The 25169-nt window shown below is 37.8% G+C and overlaps 1 protein-coding gene across 4 annotated transcripts in view; it reads left to right on the plus strand.

The window, feature by feature from the left end:
- The window catches only part of LOC108275288 (A disintegrin and metalloproteinase with thrombospondin motifs 20), a 102061-nt gene that overhangs the window by 24023 nt on the left and 52869 nt on the right, over positions 1-25169 (plus strand). The window contains exons 4-12 of one of the 4 annotated variants that reach the window (XM_017486009.3): positions 2921-3174; positions 4241-4324; positions 5807-5931; positions 6518-6558; positions 7748-7813; positions 8518-8623; positions 14366-14512; positions 18505-18646; positions 21838-21942. In XM_017486009.3, the coding sequence (XP_017341498.1) occupies positions 2921-3174; positions 4241-4324; positions 5807-5931; positions 6518-6558; positions 7748-7813; positions 8518-8623; positions 14366-14512; positions 18505-18646; positions 21838-21942 (1070 nt within the window). Of the gene's footprint in view, positions 1-2920; positions 3175-4240; positions 4325-5806; positions 5932-6517; positions 6559-7747; positions 7814-8517; positions 8624-14365; positions 14513-18504; positions 18647-21837; positions 21943-25169 lie in introns of those variants that run through there. The other 3 variants (XM_047159731.2, XM_017486011.3, XM_047159732.2) reach the window with 3 other exon arrangements.

Here is a 25169-nt window from a genome sequence, read left to right on the forward strand (position 1 = left end):
ACAAGAGAAGAGGATGTGACCAAACTGACACTAGATAAACAATGGTAATGTACTTTTCTTCCTTTCAGCTTGCCTTGAGGGTAGTGTGCTCTCGCTCGCTCTCTCTCTCTCTCTCTCTCTCTCTCTCTGTAGCTGTCATTGCTAAAGAATCTGGGAATCTGGTGTGTTCTGTTGTCCATGTGCTTCTCATTCCTCAAGCAGAGAGTGAGTGCAGAAAAGAAAGCGAGGGAATGCGTTTTCACAGGCGGCACACGAGCGTGTCATGACTCTGAACTTCTGAACTGCCATTCATTCATTTTCCAGGATCTAGAAAAAGTCATTTCTGATTACATCATTTGGGTTTTAGTGAAATTTAGGACAAGACCTTGATTTGCAGGGTCCAGGATGACGACGATCATGCAGTATGTCATATGGTTCAAAGTAAGCAGTAAGACAAAAGGAAGGCTTTTAGATGGTTGATAAGATTATTTAAAGGTGCGGTTAAGAGCTGAATCCCATGGTTTTCAATTAAAAATGATGCTTCTAGAAATGACAAGAGCCTAAAATACTAACAACTAGAGCTCTGACATCTAAAGATCTTAAGCAATGAAACTATTTCTTCCAGTTTTACTGAAAGGCAAAAAAACCATACCATTTGCTATTTGAATAGAAGCAACTTGCAGAACAACTTCCAGATGCTTTTTTTACGACAACCAAGGAACACTAATTCTTGCATAAACTTAACTTTCTACACACTTAAATGTGTTTAAATGTAAATGTGGCAAATGTACCAGTAATGCACATGTACATGTAACAGTGACTTCTCACCTTATTTATCATAAACACTATATCTGGTTAAAAGAAAAGTATCATAGCCTAAACAAAAACATTTTAAAAATGGATGCTTCATGTTGAGGATTTCCCATTAGGCCAAAGGAAACAGTTTAACATGGCTTCATTTAACACAATATTGTGTTAAAAACACTTAGGAGCAATTATTTCACTCATATTTTATTGATCATAAACACTGTCCGTTGCCGAAAATAATGATCTCGTAACCCAATTGTAAAGTTTTATATGAAGCTTTTTCCCGATACAAGAAACAATATGGCTAAAATTAGCCATAACCAAAATTAAAACAGTGATGTAGAAACAACCAATTTCATTAAAACTGTGTTGATAATAAACACTAGCAAAAAAAAAAGAATGATGTCATAAATTAAAAACAAAACAAAACTAAACAAAAACAAAATGCACACTACATTAAGCTTATCACAAACCGTCTTATGTTGCTATTTTTTAAATTTTTTTTAATATGTATAGTCTTTTATGCATTTTCTAACCAATGAATGCTATACAGTATAAAATAAAAGCTTTCTTAACAACAATGGATATAAATAGTCTACACACCGCTGTTAAAATGGCAGGTTTTTGTGAAGGAAAAGAATGACACTAAGATAAATCATGTCAGATCTTTTCCCAACTCTAAAGTTTACAAAATAAAGTGAAAAACAATCAGAAACTTTTCAGGAAAAAACCCCACAAGGAAACAAAAAAACAAAAATGTACAATAACCAAGTGGCATAAGTATGTACATCCCTAAACTACAACTTTGTTTATGTACCCTTTGATTTTATTACACCACTCAGTCTTTTTGATTAAGAGTCTATCAGCACAGCACATCTTGACTTGTGGGTCACCCCACAGATTTTAAGTTGGATTCTTGTCTGGGTTCTGGCTAGGCCATTCAAAAACATTGATCTTCTTTTGTTTAAGCCATTTCTTTGTTAAGTTGGATGTATGTTTGGGTCATTGTCATGCTGAAAGCTGACATTCCTTTTCACCATTTTTGGCACTCAGATCGACTGTTATTTGTAGCTATTCATGATTCCCTCCACCTTGATAAACCCCACAGTTCTAGCTGAAGAAAAGTGGCCCTAAAGCCTGATGCTACTACCACCATGCTTCACTGTGCTTATGGTGTTCTTTTGGTGGTGGAATTATGATACCTTTTGGAAATGGCCTCATCTGACCATAACACATTTTGCCACATGGTTTTGGGGTGATTTAGTTGAGCTTGGATGTTTTTTGTCAGACCTAGCCTTCCTACCCAAAACCCAGACATGTGAAGAATATTCAAGTTGTTGTCACATGCAGAGAATAATCAGTACTTGGCAGGTATTCCTGCAGCTCCTTTAAAGTTGCTGTAGGTCTCTTGGCATCCTCCCTGGTAAGTTTTTGTCTTGTTCTTTTGTAAATTTTGAAGGGATGGCCTGTTCGTGGTGATGTCACCTTGGTGCCCCATTTTCTCCGCTTGTTCATGATGGCCTTCACAGTGTTCCATCTACTGTTTTGGAAATTCTTTTATACCCCTCTCCTAATAAATACGTTTTGACAAATGAAATACTGTGCATGCTTTGTATGCTGTTTGTGGACCATGGATTCAGCACGCGGATGAAACCAAGAAGATGTCAAGAAAATCCTACAGAAACAGCTGATCTTTATTTGGGGTTAATTTCATTGATGACAGCTGTATGATAATTACTTTTGAAACATGAGATTGAATGTGATTGGTTCATTCTGAACACAGGCACATCCCCAATTATAAAAGAGTGTGCACACTTATGCAACCAGGTTATTGTAACTTTTTAATTCTTCCCTAAAATGTTTCTGATTGTTTTTCCACTTAATTTTTATATGTTGTAATTTCACATTGAGGGGGGGGGGATTTCTGACATTATTGAGCTTGGTTTAATTTTTTTTTTATATCACAAAATCTTACATGTGTATGTTGACTTAATAGGGGTATGTAGGCTTTTTATATCCACTGTAGATATTATGTTTTGCAAAATCTGTGTTTTGTAAACACAACATTTACAAAAATTTCATTATTTTTTCATCAGACCACCACATATTTTAGTTGTTTTTTTCCCCCCCACAGATCGCATGAAAGATCATAATCATTTGCATAGCAACGGAAGCCTTGAAGAAAAGGTTAAGTCAGTATGGGAATCTATGGACAAACGTCTTCCTCGGATGCAACAGTCAACCTCCAAAAATCAATCCAGTGGCAGCAGGAGAAAACGTTTCCTGTCCTATCCACGCTTTGTGGAACTGATGGTCACGGCAGACGCCAAGATGGTACGGCACCACGGAGGCAATCTGGAGCACTACATTCTAACAATCATGTCAGTAGTAAGTAAGATGTTTTTCCAAACTATATTTTACCTTTCCAAACAATATTTTTCTTTAATTTCTGGATTGTTAGAATGGTCAAATACTTTTTAAGAAAGCAACAACAATAAAACTTTGGTAGTTGACATGACTTCTGAACAGCTTTTTTTGGTTTTGTTTTATCTGGTCATTAACGTGTATTGGTGCTTCAGTGTATACAGTATATGACTTCCCATTCAAATTACGTTTATTCATCTGATGAGTGGGTGTCTTGTCCCTTATTTTATCACTTCAAATTATGGTTTATTTGCTTTGCTGTAAATGAGTTTGTATAGACAAATCTAACATTTTAAATCATCAGAAATGGTGCAATAACATTATAAAAGCTTTCACTTTTCAATAATTCATTCTGTAAAATCCTAGATTAGGTAAAAAACTCAGTGATGGCACCCAGAGGGGACAGACTGTGGTGTCGTCTGGTGGAGTTTCTCTCTGATGGATGGGGATTTTAAATGGGGCTTTTAGCATGCTGATGTTGTCATTATGGCGTGTTCGCTGTCTGAAAACAGTCTGGAACTACCCCAACCCATCAAAAGCCTTCATTAGTACCCTACAGTGACTGATTTATATCCCGGGGGTCCCCTTTTGTCTTTTCTTTCTTGACATCTACATTCTTTTTCCCTCTTTTCTTCCTCCCCCCTACCCCTTCTATTTGTAGTAATTTATTTAAGATCTTTTAAGGTGTTCTCCTTGAGGTTTTGCCTTAAGCTCTGTGACATAGAGAGGACTAATGAATTCCTGTCAGACATTTAGGATACCATCAGGAGCAGCACACACACACACAACTGGAGAATTGTCTTCCACAGTGCTTTTTAGTTTTACAGGGTCTCAGTTTTAGGTCAAAGTTATTTTAGAAGTTCCTCAACATGATCGTAATGACACTGCAACATAAGAAACGTGGGTTGTAAGAGTTAGCCTCAGCCTCGGCCTCAGGCTGCTTGTACTGTCTTAAAGTCACGCTGAACTATGTATGTTTTGACAAATATGGTTGAGCATCTGTTTGCCTGTGTTTTGCCTCTCATTTCAGGTATCTGCGGTTTACAAAGATCCCAGCGTTGGAAACCTCATCAATATCATGATTGTCAAACTGATCATTATTCACAATGAAGAGGTACATGACACCTGGCACCTTTCAATAGCTTTCTATGAAAGATGAATGAGCCTTTCTATTAAAGCCTATTAATTAAAACACCTGATCGCAACATAGCTGCTAGTCCTAGTGTTTCAGTAACATGATTTTTCTGTTGTGGGTGGGACTAATTTTTTGGCTCAAAGCAACCGTCAGTAGAGGTTAAAATTACTCACCTTACTTTGGCAGAGAATACTGTAATTAGTACTTTGACAAAAAACAAACAAACAAACAAACGAACAAAAAAAGCCTGTGGATCCTCATGTGATTTTCCTGAATTGCTGATTCTACTTAGACTGACAAAATTGCCATATTTTTGTTTCCTGGGTGGGAAAAGGATCCCAGGGGGTTTAATCAGGAGGAGAAAAAAACTTGTCAATAAAGTGTGGGTAAGGATAATATTGGCTAACTTTTGATAATGCAAGCAATATATAGCTAGATACAAGGCATGACATGGAGGATCTGCTGCGCTGAAAATGTATAAATGAAAATGAATCTTAATGAAGCACAGACACAATAACACGGATGCAGTCACTCCTGTATTCAGTCCTCAAAATAGTTATTATACAGTGTAACATCACAGGAAGCACAAGGAGTTTGATGGGCTGAACTGTGTTTAGGGCTTTGTAGGCTTTATTTTGATGAATGAAGACAGTAGCTAGGTTTCCATCCACGTATTTTTATGCGAATTTTTGGATATCTCATAAAAACGCTGGATGGAAACACCAGATGCGAATAAAATCTCCAAATTGCACATAAAACACTTATTCACTCAATTGAGGTGGTTAATTTTTTTTTATTAAATAAGAAGATATAAGGATAAACTATGTTGGAAACACATTTATCAAATACATTCCTTGATGCACATCAAAAAAGTCATGTGACGTTGCCTCAACAAATCATGTGATTGGGTAATTGGCTCAGAAAAGTAAAACCAGTGGACAAATCTTGTTGCAGCGCATCTCAAATGGTGTTTTTGTCATTTTGAAATGCCTGAGCCAAAGTCTGTCATCAAAATGATTTGGTATAATTACCTCCCAGAACTGTCTCACATGATTCCGTTCCCAATATCAGGGAGTCTGTAATCTGCCTCCTATCACGAGACAACATGAGGTTTGAGGTTGTGGTAGTGTTTTTTTCTGTGCGCTCTGAAGCGGAAGTCATTTATTAAATTGGAAAAAAGAGCCACAGTGGTTTCCCTGTTGCAACAACTTCCATTTGTATTGTTACTTTGCGTCAGTTTCCCCGGAAGTGGCGATTTTGTTCTCTTGAACGAAATGGGATAGAAACAGTACTTTATTTGCAAATATTTTATGCGATATTCCGATTTTTTGCATAAGTTAAATTCGCAACTTGGATGGAAACATAGCTATTGTGAATGTATTAGTACAGAATTTTCACATAATTGTATACATTTCAAACTACATTATATACATTACAAATGCTTTTGCTGAATTGTTTTAGGAAGGGCCAACTGTCAACCGCTATGCTGCTTCGACACTACACAACTTCTGCGTGTGGCAACAAAGTCAGAATGTTCTGGATGACAGTCATCCCTCACATCATGACACTGCTCTGCTCATCACCAGGTGAGTAAAATCTTTTTAGTTTTCAGCTATTTCCAATGAGATTGCAGACCACAGAAAGCAACTCCATACATGGAAATGAAGCCCTGTGTGGGTGTCTTAAATGGCATAGATGAGAATACTGGCATGTCTATATATGGAAGTCTTCAAATATTCAAATAGGAAAAAGGAAGCCATTATTTATACTTATATATATATATATATATATATGTATATGTATATATATGTATATGTATCTATGTATTTTTAAGCTAACTTGACAGGATTTTAGTCATATTTTTTTAGTCAGTATTTATAAACATTGCTAATCTTTATTGCTAAAGCTAGCCAGCTAGTTAACATAAACTAATCAGACAGGATTTCTCAGCGGATTTCTGAGTGTTATTTTTAAAGTTTATAATCTTCAGTGTTAATGCTAACCAAATAGCTAACATGAACCTCTCTGCCAGGAGTTCTGAGAGGATTTTAAATCATATTCCTAAATGTGATAAATATTCATAAATGGTACTCTTTGCTGTTAATGTTAGCTAGATAGATGTGCCACATTTCTGACTACTGTAAACCGGTCTTTTCCTGTTTTTTCATACAGGGAGGATATCTGTCGGGAAAAAGACAAGTGTGACACATTAGGTAAGGCTCATTCTTTATATCCTAATCATTAGACCCCATATTTATCAGATGTCCATAATAAGAGAATTACTCTATTTCATCTCATAACTGTAAGTTATGGGTAGAAATAATCATGTAGCCGACTACTTTGGACAATTCGAGAACACTGATGGTAATTGTGAAATGAAAGCTCAGGTTTAGTCTTCAGCAACCTCATTCTTCAGATTCATGAGACATAGGCGGAACCTTACATAAATAAAACTGACTTTAGTTTCTGCAAAGCAAAGCAGATTAATCTTGGATAACAAATGGGTTGACGTTGATGACTGATGAAAAAGCAATTCCTGCTATTTCAGAAGCCAATTAGAAAATTCTTGCTTTCTTGTTAGACCAGCATTAAAACTAACAACTAATACACCATTTGCTGTGTTCCTGTATTCACAGTTGTCACATTTCAGTAAGACAGTAATACAGATGCATTAGCCAGTTTTGTAACATTTGTGTCCATATCTCAGTCATTCGAAATCACATCACTGACAATGTTGTTTCTTTTGTCAGTTAAAACAAACACTACCTGGGACAAGTAGAGACAAAAGACCCCAAATCAACCAACAGTGTCATGAGATAAAATTAAAAGAACAATACAGGATATGCTATGTAGGAAAGCAAATAAGTGAAAACTGTCTAGGTTGATAAATAGGGTACAGTTGCAGTTTCTCATGGTTGGATTTTGTGTCAATAGATTTGTTTCCATAGATTAAATACTTTTGTGTTACCAAAAAGTTAATTAAAAAACATTTACAGTGCCCTCCACTAATATTGGCACCCTCGGTAAATATGAGTAAAGAAGGCTGTGAAAAATTGTCTGTATTGTTTAACCTTTTGATCTTTCGTTTAAAAAATGTTAAAAAAAATTCACAGAAATACTCTGCTCTCATGGATATCTAACTAACACAACACAGGTTTATAAAAAAATGTCTTTGTTAAATATAGGTGTGCAACAATTATTGGCACCCTTATGAATTCATATGAGAAAAAATATATTAGAAGTATATTCCCACTGATTACTTTTGGCCATCTATAATAATAAAAAAAAATCTGCAATTTTCACATGGTTTAAACAGTATGAATTTGAATAGCCTCGAATTAATGTTGTATTTTACAGTAATAGTCTTTTTTTTCTTTTCAAATCACATGGAATGCCCTGAAGCACAGAAGCAAAACAACAAAACGTCAAACCTGCACTGCTCTATGATTATTGTTTACATTTCTGCAAGTATGCAATCATGAATAATGCATTCTCAACTTTAATTTAAAGTCTGTTTATTTAATATATAAATATTAAATGGCATTTAAGTTCGAAAGTTTTAGATTGTAACCTTGCACGATTTCACAAGGGTCAAGTCTAAGTGTTGACATTTAGACTTCTCACGGCATGATAAGAAATTAATTATGCTATAGATTGACAGCTGGTTAGAATCATGGAGATTTAAAGGCCATGTCAGTCATAACCTTGTAAGACGTTGGCCTGACCTTGTCCAGCAATGCCCCGAGTCCACTGCTACACCCATGACACATAACTATAGGCGTGCTGAAAGAGGAACGTTAACATATAGCTTCATAAGTTTATTTGGCTTTATTCATACGAGTTTACATTGAACCATAGTTAGTTGTATGTAGTGGGAGCAGCTGTGTTGGTCTTCATGGCTCATTGCCAGGCAGGACATGTACAAATGACGGTACAGTGACTATTACATCAAAGTGCAGTATAACATATAATGAGACATATAATGAGCCTTTCTCCATGAGAGCAGGTGTGTAGATCAATGTCGGTTATCTTTCACTGTTCTGCCCATTGATGGACTTAAATAACTGATGTAATTGAAGTAAAGCTGAAAATAATGGGATACAGTGTAACATAATGGTTATGGTTGTCCTGCTCTGATTGTCTGTGTGTGTGTGTGTGTGTTCTCCATGCAGGCCTGGCAGAGCTGGGGACAATGTGTGACCCATACCGGAGCTGCTCCATCAGTGAAGAGAACGGTCTGAGCTCCTCCTTCACCATTGCCCATGAACTGGGCCATGTGTAAGTTTCGGCCCCCGGAGGGGACCGCCTAGCTGAAAGTGCTCTCTTATATCGCACAAAAGCCCTCTTATCCCCCCTCACAGGGGCATACACAGGTGCAAAGCATAATAAAACCAGTGCATGTTTAATAACAGGCCAGTCTTAATACCCCCTCTGTACTCTGACCTCTCTTCTTCCATACTGCACCCAGCACGGTTCAACCCGTAAGACTGAGAAAGTTTCCAGCCCAATGGTACAGTTTTAAGAGCAAATTCTTAAATATTGATGTGGGATGCAGTTCTATTGTTGTATAAAGTCCCGTGCTTTGTTCTTGCCCTAACTAAATATGACTAAATTCAGCCTTCCTTTATGTTAATGTGTAATGATTTTTTTCAAGAAATTCAAGAAAAAGCACAGGGTCAGCAATGATATGGCATCCCTGGAGCAGAGAGGGTTAGGGTGCTTCCACATATGCAGTGTTTAGTCAATGTGAATCAAACTCTGGTACATTGTCACTCTTTGTATGGTTTATTTTGCTAGTTGAGAACCCAGACTCAGGATCGAACCAAATCAACTGGTCCGAGACCTTCTGAACAAGTTCCAATTGATCCGAGGTTCGATTACAGTGAGAAAGTAATTCGACCCTGAATGAACCCAGTTGCAGGAAGTGAACCAAATAATAATAATAATAATATGTTTCATTTACATATCACCTTTCCAGAGCTCAAGGACGCTTTCAATATCAATACAATAATACATAAACAATGAACAATCATGGACAAACACAAAATGTGAAAAACAGTGAACAATCAAACACAGAAAATGAAAAACATAGTACAGTGATGCTGAAGAGTCAGAGGGAGTGAATTTCAGATTTTGGATGCCACCATCCCATGCATTATGGGTTGCAGGTGACATTTTTTTTTATAGGTAAAAGCTGTTAAACTGACTCCTAAAGTGCAAACTGGGCCAAACAATACAATGAGCCAGAAATCTTCTGGATATCTAGACAGATGAAAAAGACAAACAAAAAATAAACTCCGGATGGAGTACACAGTTATTTATATAATTATTTCATCATGTGTTTATTCTAATGTCTATGTGATCAGGGGATTTTTGCGATTTCCGGCTTACATTTTTAGCCCTACATTCCCATCAGCAAATGTTTTTTGCTTTTTAGTTTGTTGTGTGAAGTGTGAAACAAATCCAAACCAAACAGGAAAACACCAGAAGTATCAATTTCTCTCTGATTCGGCAAACTAACAGGTATGAAAACCCCCTTAAGGGCCTTAATCTTAATCTTAAACTTAGTGCTGGAATTTGTGGAATTTGTAGTGCTGGAATTTGCACCACCAACCTTCGCAGCACTAACCATTGAGCCACCACTACTCTGGTCTATGTAATCGTCCTACTTTTGTCCCAAGTCCTTAAACTTAATCCCAAGTCCAACAGCTAATAAGAATACTGGTGACAAACTGTAGTAACTGTAGCATTGCTTCCTCAAAGGTGAATAGTTTGGTCCATTTCTTTCTCATATTTTGCTTCATACAAATAGAGTTGATGGATATCAGCCGTGTTTAAAAACGTAATTACTGAGCATCCGGGGTCTGCTTACGAATATTAACCAGTGGGCAGTCACAATAAAAACAGGTTATGATTAGGAGAGCTAAAAGAAAGGCAGACTTTAGTAGATAACAATTGAATAAAAATATGTAGGCATGATTTATTAAGTGAAAATGACTTGAGAGGTGACATTACAACATGACTAATGTTAATATTAAGTCTATCAGAGTACCTCACGTTTCAGTACTGAGCTGGACAAAGCACTACATGTCACTGCATACCATGTAATTACAATGTGTAGAGTGTTTTGTGATGACATTGGTCTCCTGTGGGGCCTGTTTTCACAACATGCCTCTATCACCACATGTGCGAATGTATGGTGTGGGGCTTATGAATAAAGCCATTGTGGACAGATGACTGGTTCTTAACATATGACTCAATCACTCAAAAGTTGTTATGTAATGTTCTCTCCCCTTTAGACTTGATAGATGGAGCAAATTCCAGCAACGCCACTGGGCCCTGTCACAAACCCAGAGTCACTGACCTGTTCCTCGGTTCTTCTGTCATGTTCTGTTCTGTTGTGCCAATTGGACTTGTTAAAATTGGAAGTACACGACCAGTCAGCAGTTTATAAACAGCTTGTATTAACATTTTTGGTCAACTTTCAAGAAATTCAAGTGAAATACTCTAGAATTTTAAAATTCTAATTAAGAAATAAGTAAGTATTAGTAAACTGAAAAATTCTAGATCTGGAATTTGCCTATCAGGATCATTCTAATTACTAAATTGATTGTGCCTGTTCCCAGGCGTAGTTATTTTTTGACTGAAAGCAATTATTTGGATTATGCATGAAACTGATGTACAAATCAAAACAGACAATTGAAGCATCTTTGATGTGAAAAGACACAAAGTGATCTTCTAGCTTCATACATGTACAGTTGAAGGAGGATTGTTTGGGAAGGGGGAAGTTAATACAGAAAGTGGTGGAGAAATTACAAGTGTGGCTCGTCACATATTCTACGCAATGTACTAAACTATGTGCAGTTAAGGGAAGACAGGTTTGTGTGGCATTTTTGTCACCTCCCAAAACCCGGCGTAAGCATGGCTTGCTTTCATTGAGCTTCATGGGCCAAGTTACACGTTATCTTTGTTGCTGAACATACTGTATATTTCCTCTTTAGTCCTGAGCTACAGCCTTATTAAATTGAATGTTCATTTCAGACCATTGAAATGAACTTGAAATTCAGATCATTGCCAGGCCACATGAGTTCTTCCATACCAACCTTGGCATCATGTCTTCATGGACCTTGCTTTGTGCACAGGGGCATAATCATGCTGGAACAGGTTTGGGCCCCAACTTTGTGGCAACAGTTTGGAGAAGGCCCACGTATGGGTGTGATTGTCAGGTGTCCTTATAGTGTATTTAATAGAACACTTGTTTATTTTTTCTCTATATTTTTTTCTGTATTATTATTATTATTATTTCTGTATTATTCTGTATTATTTCTGTATCTGTAAAATGTAAAACTGTAAAAAAAAAAAAAAAAAAAAAGAATGAAAAGAAAACATGTTAAAAATACTGGCAGTGTAGGTTGAAAGTTTTCTAAAGTACAAGCAATAGATCAAATATAGGAATATTACAGGTACTAAATAAATTAAAATAAAACAAATGCTGCAATACATGACCCTTTTCATTGAGACCCTCTGATTCAGCTGTGTACAGCTGTATTAGATTGGTACTTATTTAGAAAAAAAGATTTCTCTCCACACACATGCTGCAATGTAGATGTGCATATGGCTGAATGCTTTATATCAAGTAAAAGGTGAAGTGACACTGAGCCATGATGTTCCTCTGCTATATGCAACCTTCTAAAACCTTCTAAAACATATCCTGACATTTTGAGAAGCCAATAGAGGCTATGAAAGAACTATGAAATTAATATGTTTTTCATCATTTCTTGCCTGCACATGAAGCCATAAACACAGTGCTACTGAAATAACTTTGTGTTGAATAACTGGGAGATGGAGTCGATCTGCCTACAATTAAATCTAACCTAATTGTAACCTCTTTTCTGCTTTCTAACTGAAATTGATGTGTGTCAGTTGGTGTGACTGCTATGCTGTTGGCACTGAGATTTCTAATTGGGTATATTTTTTCACCTTAAGGAGTTGGAGAAATGTCAACTATGGGTGTTTTCACATATAGTTCTTTTTAAATGAACCGTACTCGGTTCTGTTAAAGTGGACTCGAAAGGGAACTAGCTGCAAATGGTCTCAGTGTTTTTGGTGTTCACAATACAATTGGACTCAAAAGGGACTCAGTTCTGTGTCTGGAAATTTTTAGCATTGATGAGCTCTCAGACCACTTGCTGTTCATGCTACAACTTTGAATATGCCTTTCAAAATGGTTCCTTTACATATCATTTGGCTGAAATGCTATGATTTGGATGAAAAACAGAGCAGGCAAAGCAGATTTAATGTGAAATACCAGAAGCATTTTTGATGCTGAACCATCAAAATCAGCTTCTGGCTGATGTGAGTGGTAAGCGTAGACAAAATGCATGCATACCCTACATATATTACACACACACAGTATATGAATAGTATTATACAGTAACTATTGTTCCTGTCACCGACACAATGCTATTATTACAGCTGCCTAACAATTTACTGTAAGCTTTATAACATAATTGCTATCACCACAGTGGCTCTATTAGCTTATCTAGCATGTTGCTATATAATATGCTGACCTGATTATGGGACCGCATGACCTCATGGAAAGCCATTTGAGTTGTTTTTCTGCTAGGTGACAGAAAACTGGCGCTATATATACGTACAGCAACTCTCAAGATCTTTATCTATAAAGTAAAATGTGAAGCAGACTGATATCACTTTGATTTCACAATGCACAAATCAATCAAACCACAAAAGGAGCCACAAATGAACTGTACTGAGACCGCCTCCTGAGGTGGTCTAAGTACGGTTCGTGTGAGTCCTTTTAGGGGGGTCTGAGATCATTTGGAGTGTTCACAGATGTTATATCGGCCCGAGACCGCTTTGAGTGCTCAAATGAACAAGGTGTGAAAACGCCCTAAATGAATATCTTAAAATTGATCGGTCGCCTCTAAAAAAGCATGGTATATGTGATGTTTCATGTACTGTACATGTCATTAAGTGTGCTTATATCTTAATTTGAGTGAATGTGAGTGTGTATGTGTAATTTCACAGCTGGAATCTTATGGATCTTAATGAACACAACACAACTGTGTGTAATCCATCCAAAATGACCTTGATCAGGAGAGTATATAGTATGTGTATGGGGGGGTATGTGTGTGTGAGAGATATAACAGCTGGACAGTGCCCTCGCTTAAACTTTTTCCAAGCTTACAACTTCTACTGCATAAAACAGCATCATATAATTTTATCTCAATGTCTCATTTAAATTGTACTGATGAATCATTTGCCTTCAGATGGGGTGTAATGATAATATGGGCCTGAAATGTAAATTGGTCAAAGTACAGGTACAGGATTTTTAACACTGGGTATTTTCACAGAACAAACAGAAAAAATTCATAGTTCTGTGTTGTGTTATTGAAGGTTCATTAAAAGATAATATAGCAAAAATATACTAAAAATAAATTAGGTTTCTCTAACCAAACAATTTAATACATGGACTTGCACTATAGTGTCTTAAGGTGATATTGTGATGTACCAAAAAACATTTTGGGCTATACACTTGTCATATTGTGAATTTTTCATAACGCTTGACCCCTCATTTGACACCACTGCAACAGTTAGCAATTACTCAACATGACATATTGAGACCATTACTCACTTTCTCTTCTGGTGGTCTTCCACTTGAACCCACAAAGCAAAAACACCAGTATTTAACTAACACCTACATTGTGTACTTAATTCCAGGTGGGTATAACCGAACCTTTTTTGAGTTTGATTTTGCTGTGGACAAAATCTTTTGCTAGCAAGAGGTCTTATAATTGTGTAAAGACTTACTTGAATAACAGTGGCCAACCTCCATGATGTTTTTCAACCTAGAGAACAGGTCATGGATAGGAAGTGATGAACCAAAAACCACCTACTTTACTTCTGTTCAAGATTTATTGAAGTAGCATAAATCCAATCTTAAATCCTTTCTGTTAATTCTGATCTGATCTCATTATCATTCACTTGTGCGTGTTTCAGCTTCAACATGCCTCATGACAACCACCCAAAGTGCCGGGAAGCAGGAATGAAGCATCAGTATCATGTCATGGCCCCGACTCTGAACTACGACACCACCCCATGGTCCTGGTCCAAGTGCAGCCAAAAGTACATCACAGAGTTTCTAGAGTAGGTGCCAATATCTTTCATTACATACACCACTCAACAACTTTCTCAAAAAAAGGTCTGTCCTTACGCTCCATATTTACCCTTTTCACAATGGCAAGTTGTATATACAGTAGCTCATATTGATGAGGGTTAACACAAAATCTTATTGGTAGTGCACGTCAGCAAATCTCTCTCTCTCTCTCTCTCTCTCTCTCTCTCTCTCTCTCTCTCTCTCTCCCTCCCTCTCCATATTACAATATAAAGTCAGTGTTGTTTGTGCCACACTTATTCCATCTTGTTTTATCTTTTTTATTTATTTTTTATTTAGGGATGTTTGCTAGTTGAAAAAAAGGATCAATTACAATCCTCTTGTTTGAGCCACTCTACCCCACACCTCTCTGTACTTTTTCTATATTCCTTTTTCTGTCATTGTCTTCTTTTCTATTTCTCTCTCCTCTCTCTGAAATGCTGGACAAACAGTCATTTAGTCGTCGACATGCCTGGTCCCTCAGCAACGGTGTCCCAGGGCAACGGTCCATTCAGGGCTTCCAAAGTGGAGCAGCAAGCAGTGGCCCCAGTTGAAGGGTTTCCCTTTAAGATGGGAAATGTCAGTTAAAATTAGATTCCCGCTGCATGCGACTCTTTGATCTGCTCTCCAGCGCAAAAACCCGTCTGCGGCTCTTCACAAAAGACGGTCTTGTTGATGAGGGCTCGCTTGCTGTGGTGAAGGTTGAGGATGCAGGGTGAACTTTCCATCCAACACAACACAATCTGCTGCTTTCTGTTCTTAGCCTTCACGAAAAAAAAAAAAAACCAACAACTTTGGACGGAATGCACCACAGCATGGGAAGGATGAGGGGTCCTTTTCCATACAGGGCAGTAGGGGATTCGTGGGTGATTTTTGTCGACTTCTGACTTATGACACAAAATTCGAAATGTCAGTAGTAGGACGGCCGACGATGTTTTTCCTGGGTGTCAGAAAAAAATTGCTTTGCCTAACAATGGTGGTATTTTATAAACACTGAGTTGAGAGCTGGATGTAGAGCACTTGTCATAGTGCTTCTATGTTAGTGGGAATGAATGGGAACGCAAAGCCCACTGTTTCTACACTCAGCAAAGGCAACAATACACAGCACTGATCAGCGCTGCACTTCGCAAGAGCCAATGTGCTTAAGTATGTCAGTGTTTTGACTGCCTATTCTCCTGTAAGAGCTCTCTAGCCCTTAACACTCTCCTGTCAGGAGACAAAAGAATGCACACATGAAGGAATGCACACACAAAGACACATGTACACCCACAGCCTGGCAAAGAATGACAAGCACACACTCTATACATACGCACAAATTCAAGGAGTACATCCAAACACTTGAGGTGAATAGGCCTTCCTCAGCTTCGGTGTATGTATGGACGAATTAATTAATCATCACAGGTGTATCTTAAAGTCAGATAAGTGGCCTCACTCTTTTTTTAAATTAAATTATTCTGTAGAAAAAATAACATTGTTCTTGGCTTTTTTCTCCTAAGTCCAAAGGAAAAGCCTTTTCTTTATTTATTTCTACACAGTTATTGATGTACACACTGATATTGAATCCACATCATTTCTACCAAATGACGGTCCCGTGCAGCTGGGAGCAAACTTGGAGGATTAAGCAGGCACTTGGACTCATGCGCTGTAATTAATCAGTTGGCTGGTCTGAAACCACTTTTATTTGGACAGCATCTTCAGTGTCAGGCCAATTAGCTCCATTTGCAAGGCATTTATCTTCCCTTTTACAGTGTCAGTAAGAGAAATGGTCAATCCCGTTGAATGATTATTGAGTTAATCTCAAGGAATAGAAGACCCAGACCATTACAAAACAATTCTCATATCTTTGGCTTCAAAAACATAAACTATGATCCAAATGATTTATCATGATTAGATTTATATACCTACTTTTACTCCTGTCTCAAAAAGCTACGTTTGCATGGACCGCGATAATCTAATTATTGAGCTTATTCTGAATAAGACAATATTGTGATTAAGGTGTTTACATGAGTCGCTTTTAGAATACTCCTTTCATGTTCCCGTTTTACATGTTATAGAACATAGATCGATTAACGTCACACGTCATTACATCACCACGCCACACCGTCTGACGTTCCCTCCAGAATTTCACATATTAACATACAGTTCGTCTTCGTTATGGTACCGTATACAGTTTTGGCTGTTTCATTTTTAATTTTACTAAAGATTCAAGTGCAGTTAATTATTTGTCATATTATACGTGCTAATACACGACTGCTTGAAGCCGTGGGCTGCGTCCCAAACCACATACTTACCTACTATATAGCAGCTGAAATGTATGCATTTCGCCTACTATATAGCAAGTAAGTCAAACGGTTGAGCACTGCCGTGTATGTACGTGTCCTGTCGCAAAATGCAGTGAAAACTCCCAGACGACGTTAATTATGTGATTAAGGTGTGTACATGTCTGTAATGCACTTCCATAATGCGACTAAAACAGGAATAATCCACACGTCTTAATTCCATTTGTGTTTACTTCGAGTATGACCTTAATCGGATTAAGGTAATAAAAAATTGCTGTTTACATGGTAGTTTGTTAATCAGAATATCGTCTTAATCGGGTTAATATTGGATTATTGTTGTCCATGTAAACGTACTAAGTCTTAAACTCCACCAAAGGCAGTTATGCTATACATGTAGGACTATTAATCAACCATATATCATGTAACAAAAGACACACTGTCCTAGTCTATTTTTTTCAGCATGCGCACTCCACTAAAACTGAATAAGTAACTGCAAGTCATTTTATTAAATAAACTGATTTTAGAGAATTCCTCCCAATCATTACCAGGTATGCCAGGGTTTGGCCTGCTTCCAGTCTTGATAGATTTCTTGCATTAAAACCCAAATATATTTTAAGTTCTGTGCGTTCAATACGTTCTTTTTATACAGTAGTCCTGCTGTTTTTAACGAGCCCAATAAAATCTTAATACTTGATGTACTGAAGTCCGAGTGCTGAACAACATGTCAGAATTGCCTGTACTGTAGTGCAGATGTGAGATACGTTTTCTCATCCTCTTTTAAACCTTTGTGTGTTTTCGTCTCAACAGATGAATTCCCTAAAGCACACATACTGCTTTTAACCACTTTTTTTCTCTCGCTGATAACAGAGGTGCCTCTGACCGTTTGTGGGCCTGAAAGAGCTGTGACAGAGGATAAGCTGAGGTAATGAGAAGGCTCGGGGGATCAGCTGGGGCTGGATGAAACAGGTGTTTAGTCCCCTGTTAGTGGACAAATTGCATGAGCAGCGTCAACATGTCTCATAATTGCACATCAAACTACTATTGTGGTGCTCCGTTTCCTTTTTTTTTTCTTTTTTCTCTGTTGGCAAAGCGAGACAGAGAGGGCAGGATCACAGAGCAGGCTCTTTCCAGGGACGTTTGCTGTATTTTACCGAATGACTCTATAATACATATCACTGAAAGACCTATTCAGGGTGTAAATCCCACATTTGTGTACAGTGCACAGGTGAGCATGTTTTAAACAGCTGTTCTTTTGTGACCTTGCTGTGTTCAAAGGTTGGGTGTGGTGAACAGGCTGTATGTCACTAGAGAGTAGGCTGTGGTGCAGGATCAATCTTATGAAATTAGATTTTTCACAGGTGTGTATGCGCCTTTAAATCCCTCCATTTTGCACATTGTGAAGAGGAACACTAAGGTACTGTTGGAGTGGGATTTTTCTCACATTGACTCACAGCCTCTGTGAGGTGTCCAGGAGCACTAATGGAGACAAGACATTTAGTGGCTTGAGCAGGTAGCAAAACAGACCACCCACTGCTACCCAGATTATTTCAGGGTTTTGTTAAGATTGGCTTGTGCAAAGTGATTCAGAAAGCAAGTTCTACAAAATAGGCATGAATACAACTGACACAGTTTTGCAAATGAAGATAAAACGAACTAATGCACTTTGACAAATATATATTGATGCTTTTCTGATTTTTTTCTGGCAGTACTGGTTATGGGGAATGTTTGTTGGATGAACCAGTTGGCAGGTCCTACGACCTCCCTGTCAAGCTCCCGGGTCAAATCTACAATGCTAATCGACAGTGCGAACTTATGTTTGGACCAGGCTCCCAAGTCTGCCCATTCATGGTAAGCCTTCATATTTGAACATGTCTAGAGATTTTATCAATGATCAGTAAAGCAGAAATGCAAACAGTACAGTTTTTTTTTTGTGATTGTGTTGGCCAAAGGTTTTGCTGTGGCTTTTTAAAAAAAATTGCAATGCAACTTGCAGGGTTTTTGTGCTTTTTTTTTTGTGGAAAACTACTTGAAATGGCGAAATCGCGATTGCACAAATCTTTTATTATTTTTTTTTCTTTTTGCAAATAACTTTTTATTGGTTTTTGATTGCAAAAAATGAAAAAACGAAAACCAAAGATGAAACAAGACACAAAAAAACAAAACAAAAAAACCAACAACTATTCCATGCAAGATCTAATTATTATATTCCATGCAAGATATAATTATGTCTAGGGGGGAGAGAAGACATTAAAAAAAACATTAAAACGATAGAAAAAGCAGTAAATATACAACATATCTTTATACATATATATGTATATACATCCATACCTACCTATACACATACATATTAGATACATACTGTATATATACACTCACACACTCTGATGAAAAACAAGGCAAAAACAAAAACACAAACTACGTCACAATTAAATCACAGTACTCAGTCAACAGATGAAACTAATAGCAGCTGTTCAACAGAAATAAGAGCGTCGGATCGACACAAGACAGCAGTGTACATCGAACCATCCCTTTAAAATCGCTTTATTAGATGCCATTAAAGCGGCCATCAACACTCTCTTTTGCTGTAAATTAAGTGACAGGTTCGAGTCATCTCCCAGTAACAGCAAACTGGGACAGAGTGGAACATCGACTCTGAGAAGATCAGAATTCATTTTATTAATCACATTCAGCCGAAGACTCATAATGCAAGTCAATGTCAGAACATATGAATGTAATCACAGACCGAACCAGTGTTACATTTTTTGCATGTTTTGTCATTAGTCAGCTTCATCAAATATGCCCGATATGGTGTGACATAAATCCCGTGTACCAGCTTAAAATGTATCAGTTGATGGGTCAAATGTTTTGATGAAGTCAAACCATTACACCAAATGGTATCCAAATTCATATCAGTGCCCAAAGTATCGAGGTCTTTCGCAGTGATGTTTGTTGGTAAATGAGATCTTTTATCTGTACTCATGTTTGCCGCACGTGAATCGACGAGGGCTTTGACTGAATGCGCATTGTGATGGTGTCACATGACGTGTCTTGGCCCAAATCTGCGGAAAATCTGCCGTAATTTTGAAAAATCGCAAGATCCTCAGAATATTGCGGAGTTTGCTTGATTTTGCGTTCACTTCTGTGATCGCAAAACCACAAACCCTTGGAGTTACTGATAATCAGTATTGGGTAAGTTACTCAAAAAAGTAATCCACTACAGATTATTAATTACTACTTTAAAATTGTAATCTGATTACATTACTGATTACTGCATGTAAAAAGTTATCAGATTACTAATTACTTTACTTTCACGTTACTTCCAAAACCTGTCAAACCTATAGAAATACACTACAAAGTGAAACTCATAGTTCTTTCAGTAATTTTAACGTGCGTCAATATATGACACTAAAAAAAGATGGATTTATCATAAAACTTGCCTCGAGTGTTGTTACTGTTTGTAGGACTACCAGACCGATAAAATGTAAAACTTTTCTAACTAGGCTAGTTTGGTGTCACTAGCCAAAGGGAAGGACAGCTAAGCTATCACTATATGGGTTTAGCTGCTACAGTGCTATGCAGAGTACATTATCTTTCCTTATGCTCTGCTAATATCATGTTCACGTAAACTGGATCTCATATAGACATTTACACACTTTGTTTTCCTGCTCAGCATTACTGTTACTGTTTCAGTTTCAACCCATTTATTGATTAAAAAAAACACATATGACGTATATCCATTTTTCCTCAAACTGACTGTGAGCTAGCGTTCGGCAGAATTGAGAGACTGTCAGCCAATAAGACACGGGTATTTCCATGTATTTTCCTGTAAACCCTGCCTGATTGGTCTTGCCTCCATTCACTGAAGATAGAAAATTACAACACCGCCATCTTCATTTACTGATGTTCAGTTACCTAGTGACAAACCTCTCCAAGTCAAGAATTATTTGGGGGTAAAGAAAAAATCTTTGGGGCGAAACATGATTTATTTTTAAAAAAATTAATTTTACTTAATATTGTTTTCTTAACAATAAATTTGTAACTTAATTTTATTGACATTAGTAACTGTAAATTGTCAAATTACATTAAAAATGTTAAATGTAATGCGTTACATTACTGTGTTATCAGAAAAACTCATTAGATTGCATTAACGTGTTACACCCAACTCTGCTGATAATAATTATGTACAGCTGACAAGAAGATCACTCGTAATTTTTTTGTTGTTTTATTAAAATTGTAAGTACGAGTGTGATTATTAGTGTAAACAGTTCACTGATGTCTTGGTGAACAAAATTGATTAACACAGAGGATATTGCACTATTTTCAGGGAAGTAGTCTTTTCAGGGAGCAAGACTTGAGTGGATTTCAAAGCAAGCTGTCCATATGGGTATCATATAAACGTTCATAGATTCCTGCATTACATCATTGCCTACGGGGGTTTCCAGTACTGCTTGATAGTTATGGTCCCCAAATTGTAGTAATAAAGGTACTTTTTGATGCAGTCACCATGAGGTCATGGTGCTAATCTTCAAGACTGATAGATTGTGCAACCATTGCATTGTCATTTATTCCTTATGGGTAAGTAAGATTGCTTAATGTGGTAATGATAAGCGTAACTTCTTAAACATATGTTTGACTTTTGTGATGTTATGTACTGTTGCATCATCTCCTATAACTTGGGAAGCTCGTAAATTCCCATCATCCAATCAAAGGTAATTTAACTGATCTAAAGGCCTGGATATTAAAATATGTTATACAGCCTTGAGTGAAGATCTATGATACAACATTGATTATACTGGGGTCACAGCACAAATCAGAGAGAATCCTCCTGTGGTTTTGTAGGAAAATGACATCACCTGAGTTAATTTATGCCCTTGTATTACAAGGATTATTACATATTTGAAGCACTGAAAAACACTGTTTTATTGCAGCTAAATCATGCAGATTCAGTTTTGGACTACTTTTGAGGTAAAATGAAATTATTTTTTCTTTATATTTACATGATAAATAATGATATTTTTGGTATTCTACCCTTATCACAGAGACAGTGTAAGAGGCTCTGGTGTACCAGCTCTGAAGGGGACCATAAAGGCTGCCGCACGCAGCACATGCCCTTGGCTGATGGAACTGAATGTGGACATGGCATGGTGAGGCTCTTTGCCTACTATTTAGTTCTGCTATTTTTGTCTGGTGGTCACTGGTGCATTGCATTGAAATGTCAACACTGTAGACAAACGTAATATGAGCTTTCCATGGTATTTGGCCTTGAAACACAGTTCATGCTTAGTGATTAAAGATCCATTTTTAGACGATCATGCGAGCTCATGTGGATAATGTCTAGGCGTTGTTTCATGTTTAAATATCAGCAAAATCTTCTCTTTTTTTAAATGTGAAAATGTGAAAACATGACTTTAAAGTAGCCACCTGATGAATAACAATAAATGACTCTGTGTAGTTAAATAAGGTCGACGGGTTTGTGTGTTGTGTTACTTTAGCAGTCTACCCTCACAGCAAGGCTTCTCTTGTTGTCCTTCATCTCTGTGATGTTATGCTAATTAGCCACATTTTAGGCCATGCAAACTGCACTAAAGGAGTAATTGGGGGACTGGGGAGGGGAGATGTTTTTTTTTTAAGAGGAGGGCATTTGAACCTTTGAAACAGGATGCCATCTAGCTCTCAGACAAGTTACCTTCTTCTGAACTCATGACCCTCAAATCTCTTTAAGATGTGGGTAAGTGGGTCACTGGTCAGGGAGCTCTGGGCTTAGACTAGATTTCACACAAAAGGCCCACATTGCTGATTCAGGTTCAGTAAAGAGAGAGCTGTGGAAAAAGTGGGGGTCCCTATTCCTTCTTCACAGCCTTTTTCACTTACATAAGAAAACTTCAAAAACACAGAGTGAGAATGTGTTCTCAGTAACAACGGCAATCCCAGTATCGCAGCACAGAGAGGCGGAGGCATTACTACACTTGAGGGCAGAAAAGTTAACCAGAATGGCTGGTACATTAATCCAACCAAAACAACCGCAGTGTCAATGTCATGGGATTTTCATGTACTTGGAAACCCTTCACTTGTTCTCATTAACTGGCGAACTGTCATGCAGCACAAGAGTATGTGCTGATGTGAACCATTTGTTGGTTGTTTCTGCTTTGTTGCTATGAGGACCCAAGTTGGGGTTGATTAAAACCATAAGGGCATGATGGGGTTTGTCTTGATGTTAAACTTGATATCATTATACATTAGTGAAATGAGCCTCTTTTCACTGAGAGCTGTCCTTTGAACATAGCATCTTGATTGTTTTGGTTGCTTGGGTTAGTCATGATGATTAGTGCAGTGGGTTGCTAGTTGGAGCTCCACGACACTGGAACAACACAGCGGCATAAAGCGTCGTCTTTTCTTTTGTTTTTATGCGTCATGGCACCTGCACCTTTGTTTGTGGTGCTGAGGGTTTGGTGTCATCTCCATACCAAGCACTTTGAAGTAGAGGCAGTTGAAAGAGTAGGGGCTCTCGGTCTTAGCTCACCTGTCTCTTTAGAGTTCTTTTATGTGGGGAAGAAGTCAGGGAGGCCACTTAAAATTCTGCCTCTTATTCCATCTCACTCTAGACATCTCCTAAATGTTGTGATAAAGTCACTGAAATTAAATATATTAAGTATGTATAGAGTAGCCTTACTCATTCTTTTCTGCAATTATATTACAGGTGTACATTTAATCAGTAAATGTATTATACTAACCTGGATCATCATGGAAAAGACAAGGATAATCATATGCAATCTTATCCACGGTCAATTACTATTGAACGTTTAACAATTGCTGTGTCATATAAAGTTACTTTGTTTTAGTCTTATAGTAAATTGATGGCTTTATTGTAATGACTATAGAGAGTTAAGGACATTTTAGAGAGAGGTCCTTAGTATTAATGGTATTTAATTTCTTTGGCACTTTTTTAAAAAAAAGTTAAACTATTTTCTTCCCCTTTCTTACATCTCACTGGCTGGGTGCTAGCGTGAGTATTGTTGTCATGTGACCCTGGTGGTTCGTCTGGCATCTGGTTCAGTGAGCCTTGCACTAAAGCGGGCATCCCATCACTTGTTATCTCTAAACAGCACAACAGCTCTTCTCTAACAAGCTAAGAGCCGGAGTGGAGGAGCTCACAGCCCTTATGGTTCCTGCTGTCTGAGGACGCCACACATGATTCCACACATAAAGAGCCCTGGATTTCAATAGCATGAAGAATGTAGTTGGGTAAATAGTTTGAACCTTGTGTCTACCTTTAAACAAAAAAAAAACTTTAAACATCTTGTGGAGCAACATTAAATCCAGTTTTAAAAAAATGTGTGAAAGTCAGTGACTGGGAATGGCACTGTACAAAGCCCAAGGAGTGTCCCTGAGAGTCATCTGAAAATCCTGAAAAGTTTCATTTCAGACATTAACTATCACTGTAAAACATTCCCTTTTATCCTATAAAATGCTAATTGGTATTTTGTGTGCATCACATGAGAGGAGGCCTGGAAATACCCCGGCTGCTTGTCATTCTTCAATTACAGCAACATCCACTGGGTTTTCCAAGAGTCCGACTAATATAAAGAGTAATAATAGAATATACACTGATCAGCCATAACATTAAAACCACCTGATAATGTTGTGTCGGTCCTCCTTGTGCCACCAAAACAGCTCTGACCCATCAAGGCATGGACTCCACAAGACCTCTGAAGGTGTGCTGTCGGATCTGACACCAAGATGTTAGCAGCGGATCCTTTAAGTCCTATAAGTTGCGAGGTGGGGCCTCCATGGATAGGACTTGTTTGTCCAGCACATCCCACAGATGTTTGATCGGATTGAGATCTGGGGAATTTGGAGGCCAAATCAACACCTTGAACTCTTTGTCATGTTCCTCAAACCATTCCTGAACAATTTTTGCAGTGTAGCAGGGCGCATTATCCTGCTGAAAGAGGCCACTGCCATTGTTGAATACTGTTGCCATGAAGGGGTGTACTTGGTCTAGAACAATGTTTAGGTAGGTGGTACGTGTCAAAGTAACATCCACATGAATGCTAGGATCCAAGGCTTCCCAGCAGAACATTCCCCAGAGCATCACACTGCCTCTGCCGGCTTGCCTTCTTCCCATTGTGCATCCTGGTGCCATCTCTTCCCCAAGTAAGCGATGCACACACACCCAGCTATCCACATGAGGTAAAAGAGGACGTGATTCATCAGACCAGGCTACCTTCTTCCATTGTTCCAGGTCTGATGCTCACATGTAGGCACTTTCAACAGTGAACAGAGGCTCAGCATGGGCACTCTGACCGGTCTGCAGCTCAAATACACAGCATATACGGTCAAATACGTAGCAAGCTGCAATGCACTGTGTGCT

Source organism: Ictalurus punctatus, chromosome 14 (genome assembly GCF_001660625.3).
Source record: "Ictalurus punctatus breed USDA103 chromosome 14, Coco_2.0, whole genome shotgun sequence".
Taxonomy (NCBI): Eukaryota; Metazoa; Chordata; class Actinopteri; order Siluriformes; family Ictaluridae; genus Ictalurus; species Ictalurus punctatus.